The 14,603-nt window shown below is 36.3% G+C and overlaps 2 protein-coding genes across 2 annotated transcripts; one reads left to right on the top strand and one right to left on the bottom strand.

The window, feature by feature from the left end:
• The first annotated feature begins 1,265 nt into the window (after positions 1–1,265).
• On the top strand, positions 1,266–9,710 carry LOC135074748 (cytochrome P450 9e2-like). The gene is made up of 11 exons (XM_063969118.1): positions 1,266–1,506; positions 2,546–2,748; positions 2,959–3,122; positions 6,262–6,399; positions 6,744–6,946; positions 7,294–7,429; positions 7,792–7,887; positions 8,006–8,227; positions 8,550–8,650; positions 8,742–8,910; positions 9,262–9,710. The coding sequence occupies exons 1-11, from the start codon at positions 1,504–1,506 to the stop codon at positions 9,426–9,428; spliced, it is 1,602 nt and encodes a 533-aa protein (XP_063825188.1). The 5' UTR covers positions 1,266–1,503; the 3' UTR covers positions 9,429–9,710.
• A 3,845-nt stretch (positions 9,711–13,555) lies between these two features.
• On the bottom strand, positions 13,556–14,527 carry LOC135074753 (15-hydroxyprostaglandin dehydrogenase [NAD(+)]-like). Its single transcript, XM_063969125.1, has one exon. The coding sequence runs from the start codon at positions 14,434–14,436 to the stop codon at positions 13,684–13,686; it is 753 nt and encodes a 250-aa protein (XP_063825195.1). The 5' UTR covers positions 14,437–14,527; the 3' UTR covers positions 13,556–13,683.
• Positions 14,528–14,603: the final 76 nt, after the last annotated feature.

Here is a 14,603-nt window from a genome sequence, read left to right as displayed (position 1 = left end):
ACTCATACAAATACTTGAACTTTTACATATTTGAAATAATATTTTTTGCTTTTTTTGATTACACAGTTTTTGATATTCTGTATAGCGTTTATTGCACAAGATTTTAAAATATTTTAAACTGTATTTGTGAAACGAATTTGATTCTTCTTTCATGAATTTCATCTTTCATTAATATTTTTTTTTAAGTCCTAAAATAAAGCTAAATTACCACAAGTAGAGTTCAAGGCCCGGATCGCTCCAATTACCTCGTCTATGTACAAGTTGGTAAATAGGTAGTATTTCATAAAGGCCAAGACTTGGGAGTTTGGATCCTTGTTGTTTGTTTCAGAACTATGTTGGGGACTTGAATATTGGGAATAATTTAGTTACATAATGTGACAGTAAGTTCGTGGCTTAAGATAAATTAATTAACAAATTACAGCATGAATTACTGTCTTGGCGACTGTAACTTAATGGTTCAATTTTGTAACGTAAATTATTCTGAAACAAAAGGTAGGCAGGTTACTAGAAGATGGTTATTGTCAGATAAGCGGCTAAATCTTTGCAGAATAAGGGAAAAAGGTATAGATGAATTAATCTAAGGAATTGCAGAATGAGATAAAGGGATCATAGACGAAAATACCCAAGGAATAGATAAAGGAAGATTATTTTGGACGACGGGTATTCATTCATACGGTTATGATAGCTGGTCTTCATGTCTATTATTGTCTATACTGAGTACATAATCTAGTTTTATTGTTTTCGGCCACGAACAATTGTAGCAAATTGACCCTGTTTGCTCCGGAGAAGATACACGCAGTAGATTGAAAATGGCTGAATCACCTACACGAGGCAAAAAACTTTGATAAGACGGATACTTATATTTTTATTTACAAATATTATTGGTAGAGTCAAATTAAACATTTTAATTCGTTTAACAAAAATTCATAAGAAGGTAGGTATGCTTGTTATCAATCTTCTAAATCTATTAATCTTTCGATTAGGTTCAGGTATGATAAGGGCCGTGGGATTATATTCTACTAGCTTTCCGCCCGCGGCTTCGCCCGCGTTGAATTTTATCGCGCGCGTCCCTGTCCAAAAACCGGGATAAAAACTATCCTATGTCTTTTCCCGGGACTCAAACTATCTTTATGCCTTTCATCAAAATCGGTTTAGTGGTTTAGGCGTGAAAGCAAGACAGACAGACAGAGTTACTTTCGCATTTATAATATTACTATAGATAGATTCCCTTATGAACTGTGTTTCTCGTAGTATGAAAAGTACTTTATCTAGGTACACGCGTTGGGAAGTGCGGACGGGAGAATAAAAGCAAAGAAAACCTAGTGTGACACTAGCTTAAAAAGATTCATTCAATGACACTTTATTAATTAAAGAATCTCTGACACTCAGGCGCAATTTAAAGTGAAGCGTCTTGAAGGAACGACGTAATCATAGTACTCGATATTTTGTTGTATACGATAGTGCTTGTTTATGTTGAGGTGTAGTGACATTATTTAAAACAAAATGGTTTGTACATTTTTTATTTATCTTTAAACCTGTTTTTTTTAAATAAATAAGTGTCTATAAAAATACTAATTAATGTTATAATATTATCTAAGTAGGTTTTAAAGTGTCAAAAATTGGGTAATATTAATGAGTGTTTGAAATTCAAAGGGATTTTTTGCTGTTTCTATGTTATTAAACCTATTGATGGGAAAAGTCATTCTCAGCTACACGTATGACGTTTCTTGCTGATCATCGGTCATCTAAATTAGTGCTTGTTTTCGGCTACGGAGGTTAATGAGAGGTGGAGGCCTGTTCAATATAGTGAAGTCTGAGAAAATGTTATTGAACATCTAACTAATTTGTTTCATTTTACATTCAATTATTTAGCCCTAAACTAACCCCGTTACTAATAAAAAGTGACACGCTTGTTGAACACTGTTTTGAAAGGACATTTCCATACAAACGTCACTTTATAATACTGTGTAACGAGCATGTCACGTTTGAAACAATATTACAAACCTTAATTTTTCTTCATATCATTCAGTCTTAATCAGTACGTTAAATATTATTATTCCGATTAATGTTACACGCTTAAACTAACGTGATAAAATCTCAAGATGTTTTTGAGTGTTTTGTCCTAAGATGCCACTCATGGAGTAGGGTAAACATGAGATAACAAACGGTTCCCTACAGCTCTTTTAAATGATAATAATAAAGATTAAATACGTATAAAACTTCAGAATAACATTCAGTAAATCACAAAGAAAGATAAAACAATTCAAGATTACATTTTCTTTAAGAATTAAAAGAAGAAGAAAAAGAAGCTGGTGATTGAGCGCGTTTTTGCATGAAACAGTAAAATCAATTTTACAGAATTTTTGTTGAGTTAGTTAACTTATAGAAATGTTAACAATATGTATGATACCCAATGTTTTATTTGGGAGCCTGTTTTTTTGCTATTTAGATAAATAATAAATACATTGTCGCGAAACCGTTGCGATTGTTGTTGTGGTCAAAATCTTACAAATAGAAGCAACATTATTATTTTTTGTTTCGGCAGGGGATGCTACTCTACGTGTGGGCAGCAACTATAGTAGCTGCCATATGGCTCTACTTCAGGCAGGTGTACTCTAGGTTCACCAGACATGGTGTCAAGCAGCTCCCCCCCGTCCCACTGCTGGGCAACATGACCGAAGTGGTCTTTAGGTTCCGTCATATGGCTGAAGGGCTGGAAGACCTATATAAAGCTTTTCCGGAAGAAAGGTAAGTGTACATAGACATTTGGCGACTTTAATTTCAGCTATAATGTTTTCATTTCATATAATTTCCGAACATTACATAATAACATTATATAATTTTTACGTTAACTCTGTGAAAACTTAGATATTGTATGCTGATGTCGATAATGGTGTGCAAGGAAAATTGCTCTTTGTTATTACAGGATAATAAGATTTCTTTTATTAATATTTTCAGATTTGTAGGCAGATTTGAGTTCATGTCTCCAATGGTGATGATACGCGACCTGGAGTTGATAAAGAGGATCACTGTGAAAGACTTCGAGTACTTCCTCGACCATCGGACCATTGTCAATGACAAGACTGACCCGTTGTTTGGCAGGAATCTCTTTTCTCTTAAAGGTACCTATTAATATTAGTATACCTTTCCTTCAATTCATCCAGAATTGAAGGAATTAACCTATTTAATGCAAATAAATTATATTTGATTTGATTTGATTTTGAATTGCCAAAGTCAGTACTTTTGTGTGTATCGAACTAATTCTACATCTTTCGGGCTGAAACTAAATCTGCTTTAAGTACCTAAATACACTTAGGTATTAATTGCCTAAACTTTTATCGACCATACAAACCCTAGTATTTTGATAACCTTAACGATTAGCAATGACCAAACAAAATACATTTGATCTATTATAATTATCATCTAAAAGGCAGGGGAAGCACCGTATACTTGTAATGAAGATTATTTCATTTCGAATCTGAGGTTACAATCAAACTATGCGTCATAATAGTAATAAATAAAGAATGTAAAGCTGTTGATAATACGGATTATGATATCGGAAATCTAAATATCACTATAAAGGACATTATACGATAAAAGCAGGCTAATGAAACGGACATAATATTGTCATTAAGGTAAGTGCCCCCTACTTCGGTATATTAAGGCTCTTACGACTTTAACAATTTATTTAAAAATAACCAAGCATGATATCAGTATGAAAGCTTTTGTATGCTAAACTTCGGTCTTTTGACAGTAACTTAATACATAAATTATAGTTATATTGTTTGAACTTTTTTTAATATTAATTGTTCTGCGGACCTCTTGTTTGGATCCTGTTTCGTGATAAAATTTTGCTCTGTTTCCAAGTTCGTGAACTCATGTCCCCTATTTCGGGATAAGGTTTTATGCATCGAGTTAGGATATTTTAATAATGATTATGGGTTTAATAAATTTAAAAACGATAATATAAATTTAGATTAAAAGAATTATGTGAAATTGACGATATTACTTACCTGAAAAAATATTCATGAGAAATAATGTGAGTCTGTTTAGCTAGGTACGCACCTTCGTATAAAATTTTGATTTGTTAATTCTAACAATATGTGAAAATATTTATATAACCATCAGAAATGTGGGGCGGCCTTAACCCCCCCCCCCCCCCTCCTCTTCGTACCCATAAAATTTTGATTTTTAATTTCTAACGATATGTGAAAATATTTATACAAGTCATTAGAAATGTGGAGGGGGGGACTAACCCCCTTCCCCCTAATCCCACCCTTGGAACTGCTTCAAGTGAGGGTCCCCCTGAAAATAACCCCATATACGCGAATGAGTCATAATAAAAATTAATTATTTAATTAATTACTTAGGTAGGTAAGTATTAAAAACTAAAAAATATGTCGATTTCTTTGATGTTATGTGTCATACAAGTACCTAACACTATACATTTATATATCACGAACTTGGGAAAAAGTAACAATAATACGGTTCCTTGTTTCGTGATACTGATTATTCCAAATTCCCCAAGTAAAATTCATGGATTATTGTCAAATTGTGTCAATTAACTATTATCTATCCCATATAACATACAAATAAACCAAGATAAATAAAACAAATCGAATTAAAACCAAAATTACGCTGGTAGTAATTATGCTAATTTATCTTAAAATTGGTCATATATGTGAACTTCAAACTCGTGTCATATAAATTCTAGTGAACAAAACATATACCGAATTTAGATCATGAGAAACTTAAATAAATGTATTATTTGTTTCATAACTTACATTTCAATTATCATAAATAATTATTTAAAAACCAAGCATCAAAATATTATCAATAATATCCTTGATTCGGTAGTATCACGAAACAGGGGACACCCGAAAAATAATATGTACGCTATTTCGTGAGTCAGTTAATCGCAATTTTAAAGGAGTTCTACGTTTTCATATAACTTTTTTCTAAGCCAAATCAATTGTCAAGGAACACATGAAACCACTATTACAAGTTTTATGCAAATGGACGTTCCTTCGCCTTTCTATAAGCTTAAGATGTTGGAGCGCTAACCTTACGGTGAGAGCAACATTTGCACGCCGCACGGCTGTTTTTGGCTCTCTGAGAGTTTGAAGCTTCATATTGCTCTCATTTTTGGCGCCACAATGTTGGTACTTGGTTTTTTAGATAGCTCAAATAATAGAGTTTTTGTAGTTATAAAGAATTTTTATAAATAACATTCCATTTGCTTATTATTTGAGCTAGAAAAAAAACTTACGAACTTACGTACTATCACGAACTAGTAGCCGTTTACCTTAATTGTCATTGTAGGTAACTTTTTTGTTTTGTTGAGGGTATCTACATAATAACTGTCTGACATTATCAATTGATCGATTAGCCATTAGTTAAAACTCAGTTTTTCATAGTTTCATCATAGTTGTATTTATGGCAATCCATTTGACTGTTCTTCGAATAAATCACGAAGCTAGATCTAAGCTAGAAGCTAGAACTAAGATCATTTTGTTACTTCATATTAACAAAAAAACACTAAACTGTCCATAGGAAACTCTATCTACTTGAGGGAATAAAATACTTACCAGATGGGTAAAAATCATCATCATCGTCAGGTCATTTCATTTCAATACCCTCTGTAATATTTTACCAGAAGCTTACAACACTGTCGCGTTGGAAAATGCATTAAATCAAAATAGAAATTCTATATGCATGAGTCGAGCACTCAAGTATTTGACCAATGTGTGTTGCCAGTGATGGTATACGGATCTGAGACGTGGTCGCTTACTATGGGCCTCATAAGAAGGCTCAAGGTCACCCAAAGGGCGATGGAGCGGGCTATGCTCGGAGTTTCCCTGCGTGATCGAATCAGAAATGAGGAGATCCGCAGGAGAACAAGTAACCGACATAGCTCGCAGAATTGCTAAAATCAAGTGGCAGTGGGCGGGGCACATAGCTCGTAGAGACGATGGCCCTTGGGGCAGGAAAGTTCTCGAGTGGCAACCACGGGCTGGAAGACGTAGCGTGGGCAGGCCTCCTACTAGGTGGACCGACGATCTGGTAAAGGTCGCGGGAAGAGCCTGGATGCGGGCAGCGCAGGACCGTTCATTGTGGAAACCTTGGGGGAGGCCTTTGTCCAGCAGTGGACGTCATTTGGCTGAAAAGAAGAGTCGAGCACTCTTATTCCGTCACATCTCTAGGTATAGAGCTAAAAGTCTTTTACAAAATCATAGTAAAATAAAATAATCTTGTTTGAAGGTCAAGAATGGAAGGACATGCGCTCGACGCTGAGCCCGGCGTTCACCAGCTCCAAGATGCGCGTCATGGTGCCCTTCATGATGGAGGCGGGTGACCAGATGGTGGAGGCGTTGATGAACAGGATTCAGGAATCGAAAGGTATGAATTTCTACGGGAACATTATTTTGGGATTTTTACTGGAGCAAAGTCACAAGACACAAATTAATATTTTTGTTTTATTATCCCGAATAGGTAGAAATTAGCAGTCTTGCAACATTGATTTTAAATTACTTGTCTTTGAACTATTTATTATTATTTTGCGCAAAGTAATTATTTTTGATTGAAAGTACATAGGTCTAACATAGTTCTGGATGTTCAGTGCCTTCTCTATTATTAATGTTTTCTATCTATCTAAATTTACCAGTTCATCTAATGTATGGTAATATCTAGTTGGACTACTAAAAAGTTCTACTACAGCACAAATTAACTACTCTTTTTCCCAGAAAACTACATTGATATAGACTGCAAGGACATTACCTGCCGCTACGCAAATGACGTCATCGCTTCTTGCGCGTTCGGCCTCAAGCTCAACTCTCAAGCAAACCTCGGAAGTGAATTCTACAAGAGAGGACTAGAGGCTTCCGTCTTCAACTTCCGCCAAGTGCTTTCCTTCTTGATCAGGGCAAACTTTCCCAAATTGGCCGATGTAAGTGGTTACTAGTTGTTTATCTTTTGAAATCTGTAAATGAAGCTCATATTTAAAGTCTCTTTAAAAATTTAAAGCAATTACCTTGTTGAGTGACTAAGGTATTACTATTTCTAAAGGCGCATAGGAGCCACGCAAACGAGAGCCATGAGCCTCTCTCAAGGATGATCGGTGGCTTTGTGATAGATGAATTTAGTTACACTTAAAAATAACTTGTTTTTGCCTTTGGCGCTTGGGGTTCTTAACTCTTGACCACAAAATACAGACAAACTCTAAATAATATCTCCTGACGTAAACACCTGTTTGATGTTACCGAGTAATAACTACTTGATATCTACTCTTTTCAGCTCGTAAATTTAACCCTGTTCTCCGAAAAGTCGAAGGACTTCTTCAGAAGTTTGGTGATGAACACCATGAGCAACAGAGAGACGGAGAAGATATTCAGGCCGGACATGATCCATTTGCTGATGGAGGCCAAGAAAGGTGAGGTGAATTATATAAATAGTATCATAGGAATACCTACATAGTAGGTACATTAGGCATGTCGCCCATGCGCTGGACTGACCAGGTCAAAACTGCACTCAATGGTCCACTCCACGAGTGCACAAGAAAGGCTGCAGTGCGTGAGGAATGGCGACGGATTGTGAGACTTGCCACCGGACCGGATGTGACGACCACGACCACTCTGGCATATATTCACAATTTTTTAAATAGAATAATAATTCAGATTTAAATAAACATTATAATTACATACGATGTTGTCGATCGATTGGTTACATTTTATGTTTCTTAATCGACTGATTCAAATTGTTAACTTAGCAATGATTTTATGAACAATTTTGCAGGAAAACTTTTACACGATGAGAAGGTTACCCAAGATACTAAGGCAGGTTTTGCAACAGTCGAAGAATCAGCTGTCGGAAAGAAACATATTGATAGAGGTAATTGATTTATTATTCTGAAGACTGTGCTACTGTCACGAAATGAATACCGACAATTATCGCCTCATATTATAAAATATTACATAACATGCTATCAAATGCTATGCGTCATTCACAGTGTGGTCTGACAACGACCTGATTGCCCAAGCGGTACTATTCTTCATCGCCGGCTTCGAAGGGATCTCAGCAGTCATGTCGTTTGCCCTTCACGAGCTGGCTGTCAACCCTGAAGTCCAGAGCAAGCTGGTGGCGGAGATAAAGGACAATGATGCCAAAAATGGCGGAAAGTTCGACTACAAATCCATTCAGGAGATGACTTACATGGATATGGTTGTCTCAGGTAATATTTATCAGCGTCAGCTTCTTTGGGATAGTGTCTTGATGAAAATTGAACTCTTTGTAAAAAAAGCAAGTCTCTTTAAATGCTAACAACTTTTTTTGAATATTAAGAGTGTTATGAATTAACTGAAAGCCGCTGTCCACGTTGTAAAAATGATTTCAAAATGAACACTCATCCTTTATGCTTGTCACTCATTGATTTTAAATTACAATGCATCCATAAGTTGTACGTGTTTTGATATTTCACATACAGTTTTGAAACTCCACAAGGTTACTTTATCTATCGACCACTTATATTTAGACATACTTGATAATATTTACAGAGGTTCTGAGGTTCTGGTCGGCTGGTGTAGCTTTGGACAGAGTGTGCAACAAAGACTACAATCTAGGGAAGCCCAATAGCCAAGCCACAGAGGATTACATTGTAAGTTTGCATTAAACTTTTGCACTTATCTTAATATTTTCCTTAATTTTGGTAGAGTATGGCCTCATAATTCTTTCTCTATTATCAACAGGTTCGCAAAGGTGAAGCGATCGTCATACCTGTTTGGGCTTTCCACCACGATCCTCAATACTTTCCAAACCCAGATAAATTTGACCCTGAAAGGTTCTCTGAAGAAAACAAGCACAAAATCAACCCATTGGCTTATATGCCTTTTGGTTTGGGGCCACGAAACTGTATTGGTAAGTACCCCAGCTATGACTATCCTCAGTTCTTTTCCGCCATAATAAATCCTGTGTAGCCAGGGTCTATAGTGGTTCAAATCGTGTTTCTAGCTCTAAGGGTAAGTAAAGATAGTCTGAAACATAATTCTACCTTCGATTAGCTGGGGGTTTTCTAAAGTGTGACCAAATAATACATCGTAGACCTGCGGGGCGCTAGGGTTTTATTGAATGTCAATCTGAGTAAACTTATCTTGTGCAATTAAGTATGTTGACACGGAAATCTGATAGTAGTGCTATGGCACCTAGGAGGTTAAGACTATTTGTCCCCAAGTTAAGGAAAGTGTGACCTTTAGTCCTATTTATCATCAGGTTCAAGGTTCGCACTGTGCGAGGTGAAGGTGATGCTCTACCAGCTCTTGCAACACTTGGAGGTGTCTCCAGCAGCGAAGACCGCCATCCCGGCGCGGCTGTCCACGGAGACCTTCAACCTTCGCATGAAGGGCGGCCACTGGATCCGGCTGAGTGTTAGAGAATAAAATATACAAATAAATCGGCAACCCTGGAACAAATAAGACCGGATAGCAGATGGCGAACTATTCTCGGTGATATGAATAAACAAAATCTTGAATTGATTACCAATTTTGAACTTGAATTGAAAAAGAAGACAAGGTCTAAAGTAAAATTGCTACATTAAGTTGTTATAGGTAACTTAGTTTATACTTTGACTATTTTTAAATAAATAATCCACATTCAAATATTCATTTGTTGTGTATAATTACTAATATTATGAAAAAATAAATAAACTTGTTCTTTATTAAGTCCGATTTTCTTTTCAGTTCATCTATTTTGATGTTTTTCAGAATGCTTGGTGGTGATTTATCATTCATAATTTTAATTTTACTCAAAACATAATGTAACAGTGGGTCAAGAGCCCTCAAGTTTTTCACTTGTTGAGCTTTCAAAGAAATATTAAAAAGCACAATATTTCAGACGGTCTCCACCTTTTACAATAAAGATGGTCTCGATCTCGTACAAAACCCAAATAGCTATTCAACATTAATGTAGGCAAGTTCACGGGCACTTTTTATGTTGAAGTAGCTTATTGTGTTGAAGAATAACCTTCCTTTTTAACCTACAAAGATAAAGCTTCAAGGAATCAAAAGACGCTATAGAAGGAGTCTAGCATCTTTTGCATATTTTAAATCCAGAACGATAGATATTTCGATGTAGTGTGATTGTAGAGGTATGTATCTCAAACTCACATTAAATATCATATTTAATGACAATTTATAAAATTCATAATTAAAAAATATGTGTTGCATACCTACCTACTGCAAAAACGGTAGGACACCGAAAACATCGAACGGGACAACTCTGAGCGTGGGTAGGCCTCTTTATTGAAAACTTTGGGCCGTAAAAGCATCGGGTAAAAGCTTCCTTACACCGATCTTATCAATCTTATCTCCGCAACATAACCAAATGACTCAAAACTTCAACTCGGAGCAAGCTTTTATTACCACAGAAACGGAAACAGTAAGTTCAGTCTGTACTAAAGATTGAAAGCAACTCAAATTCAAATACTCGAAATAAGGAACCAAAAGAATGAACCAAGCAGTGACTTTAATTATACATAAATTAAGTATGTAGCTCATGTGCTGCTCTACATTAATTATTTTGTTTATCTACACTAAATATTTGTTTATTTTTATCATTTTATAAAACATAAATAAATTAAAGTCACAAAACACAACAATGACAAGTTTTAGAAAAAATACTAGTTGTTTTGGGGTTACATGTGATCGTTGAATATCCATTACGACTATTTAAGTTATAAAAAATATAAAATATAAGTGTCACTGTTATAAGTTCGTGTACGAATGTACTGAACAAAGTTCTATTGTGCCTTTATGTAGGCGAGAACTCAAAATGGCGGGCACTTTGCGCCATCACACCGCTAATGCCGTAAGCCGTGTAACTTTAAAATTACGGCAAAAATCCCTGTGGGAACATACACAAACATAGCATAATAAAAGTGTAAGAAGTTTGTGCGAGCCGGTTTACGATCCGAAACGGGAGAGAATACGGAAAGGGTGCTTGTCGAGCGATGAAAGAGGGAAAAGCTAAGATTGGAAATGTATGGAAATGGATATGATATAGTAAGTATAGGTAGATATTGAGTTCAAAATAAGGGGCGATATCTCAATTAATTTTTTAAATGTTTCTGAATTATCTCGTCTCCTCTTTATCTCGTTTACCAAAAGTAGGCTTCGTATGTAAATAAAAATAGCTGAAACGTGATATAATTTTAACATACAAGTAACATTAAACCATTTCAGAATCTTACATTTCGTTACTGTGTAGTACAGGAATAAGTAGAACTGCGTTTCACTGCGTCAAAGACAGAAGTTTGTCCTGCGCTGTAGATTTTAACCAATGACGATAGATAGCGCTTTTTAGACACGTCTTATTTATTTATTGAAATTTATTCGTCACATATCGTCATAAATTACCTATATTATGTTAATCTGGGTTATAAACAATAATATTGTAAAGTTTCAACAAAATCCGTTCATTAGTTTTTGCGTGAAAGAGTAACAAACATCCAGACATCAGTCATGATGTCAATCCAAACATCCAAACTTTCGCCTTTATAATATTAGTAGGATTCCATGACTGCACCAGGTGGACGTGTTGTCAGTCCCTCGCACCCGTGTGTCCCGAAGACGGTAAGTCTCCACCGCAGTTGATGGGAACTAATGTTGCAAAGCTTTTAGCCACATCCCCACCTGTCCTCGCGCCGCCACAATGCTCTCATTATGATCGCGCAGACCACCGACTTTCAGGCTTAGCAACTTGGGTGCGGTAAAGGGTGCAAGTGAATTCAGGTGTAAACTACAAAGTTACATACGTGGGTACATCAAGATGCATATATTTTATGTTGTCGCTAAGTAATTCAAAAATGTATTTCCTTGATTCACTTGTCTCTCTCATCCTGCGTCTAGAGAGCAAAATGTAATCGTAAGTTATAAAAAATATGAATAGAAATTACCACCCAAACTTGAGGTTTCTACGTAAGTAGTTTGGTCTCTTATTTCATTGTCCTTTTTAAAAGTTTTCTGATTTCATGAGTCTTTTAATATGTGAAATTAGTAAAGGAAAATTCATTTGGATAATTTTCATGCCTCAAATGCAGCCGCCGAATTTCCATTTATTACAAAAACGGTGTCTACAGCCTCAGCCGTCTGCGACAGTGGCATGACGTCTCTGGAAGCAGGTCATCTGGCTCATCAATCACTGAACCTTCTTTCCATCTGACGTCTCGTTCATTTGACAACTTCATATCGCCTTTGAATTTCATGTTCAGTTTTGGATCTTGCATTTTCTAAATGTAGGTAGGTATTCTGAAAATACTAGTTTCTGACGCAGATTCGTTCGTGAGCATTTCAGTCTGGCATAGAAAGTATGCAATCAACGTATACAATAAAGTAATCATCAGGTCCATGAAAGTTATTATAAATATCGTATTACGAAGTTCCCGTAAAGTATTTTTTAAAGAAAGTTAATCTTTTATTTAGATTTAAATTTTTAGACGTGAAAATGTGACACACAGACAACCAGTCAGAATTAATGTCTTTCGTACTTAAAATTATTCATATCAATATTATTCTAAACTCGTGATCCTTGACAGCGACATTGTACGCTACTAGAATAATGGTATAGGTACATACGGTACATACCTACTTACATAATACAGTCTGTTCTTACTACATGTACTAACAATATACCTATTCATTTTGATATAATATGGTGATTTCATTAAATTTTCCTAGAAATTCAAAATCGACTATCATTTTGAGATATGAATACGCTTTCCAATTAGTTAAACAAAATAAACTGACTATGTATTACAACTTTTGACTGACGATAGGTAGCTAAATTGAGTTATTAGAAACTGTCGGAGCCATTTCAGAACTTTTAGTCGTAACTATTTTAATATTTACACTTGAAGGTACTTAGCTATGGATGTGGCCACTAAATTAGAAAAGAACTGTCCCCTAATGAATAAGGTTTTAAACAAAAAATAAAAATTGCCGGCCGCGGCTTCGCGTGGAATTTTGTCTGTCATAGAAAAACTATCGCGGCGACCCTGCTTCAAAAACCGGGATAAAAACTATCCTAAGTCCTTTCCCAGGACTCAAACTATATCTATGCCAAATTTCATTAAAATCGGTTCAGTGGTTTAGGCGTGAAAGCGAGACAGACAGAGTTACTTTCGCATTTATAATATTAGTATAAAATAGATAAAACACAGCTAGATTAGTAAATGTATGTTCATTACAAAGAAATGATTGCATCTCTATTTTGGTTGAAATGCTTGCATCATCCGGGAATCGAATCGAATCGGGAATTGAGTCTGGTGTAGTCGTAAAGTCTCAATCATTGCGCCAAATTGGCTGCGTAAAGATACAGGTAACGTAAAAAGATAATTAATATATATAAAAAGACAATTTATGCAATGGAAAAATTATGACCTTTTACTCGTTATCATTATTTTGTTAATGAGCTCTATTGAGCTGATATTAAACTCAACAATAAAAAAACGCTATATCTTGCTTGCTGATCAGCTTTCAACGATCTATAAACAAATAAATAAAGAACAATATTTTAACTAACCATTTATAATTTAAACCTATAGATTTGAAACAACTAATTACCTAAGTTATCATAAACTATGTAGATATTTGGAAATGCTTGAAAGGCGAAGATGAATTTTCCGTAGAAAATAAATGATCAAACTTCAACAATGGGTTTGGATCCTTCAATGAGCCAAGCAGTTCCACTTTCAGCCTTTTCGTAGACATCCACCGCTGCCTTGGCCACGTCCTCCACCTGCTGCCAAGGGGTCGCCTCCAGCATCTTCTCGAAATCCTTTTGCATTATCTGGTCTTCCCTCACCTTCACGCCGGTGGTCAAGATGGTATCCGTGAACCCTGGACACACCGCCACCACTCTCACGCCGTAGCGCTCACACCGGTACTTGTGGCCAAGACTGCGCGTGTAGCCCATCACTGCAAACTTGGACCCCTGGTAAATAGGCAGGAACGGGTCGACTCTGAAGCCGTAGATGGACGCCAAGTTGATGATGGTGCCTCCCTTCCCACCGTTGTCTTTTCTCATGTGGTCGAAGAACTTCACTGACCACTCCATCAGCGCTGTGACGTTGATTTCAATAGTTTTCCTCAGGTTGTGCTCGTTGAGGATCCCAGCATTGTTGATGAGGACGTCGACAGTCTTGTATTTGTTGAAGATTTTGCTTGAAACTGCTTCAAGGTCGGCGGTGACGTCGCACTTGATGAACTCGGCTCGGTTATTTCCGTATTTGCCGTTGAGGTCGTTAACTGCGGTGGCCCCATGCTTGGCGTCAATGTCAACTAGGATACACACTTTGGCGCCTTTGGCCAGATATTTGTCGGCTGTTGCCAGCCCGATGCCCTGGGCCCCCCCGGTGATCACGACGGTTTTGTTTTTCAAATCGTTCACCATTTTGTTTAGCTAGCGGTCGTGGTCGTGGCATAAGTGAGAATGCTGTAATGCAAACCTACTCTTTAGGTTATATAGCTGTCGATAATTACAATCTAGTTGGAACCAGAACTTGTTGTTTAAGTCTTGAATGATAAGGAGATGTAGATTTAGTGTCAGAGATGGACACA

The sequence above is a fragment of the Ostrinia nubilalis genome, chromosome 9 (genome assembly GCF_963855985.1).
Source record: "Ostrinia nubilalis chromosome 9, ilOstNubi1.1, whole genome shotgun sequence".
In the NCBI taxonomy this organism is placed as follows: domain Eukaryota; kingdom Metazoa; phylum Arthropoda; class Insecta; order Lepidoptera; family Crambidae; genus Ostrinia; species Ostrinia nubilalis.
The sequence above is the reverse complement of the archived record's forward strand: the minus strand, read 5'-3'. Positions and strand labels throughout refer to the sequence as shown.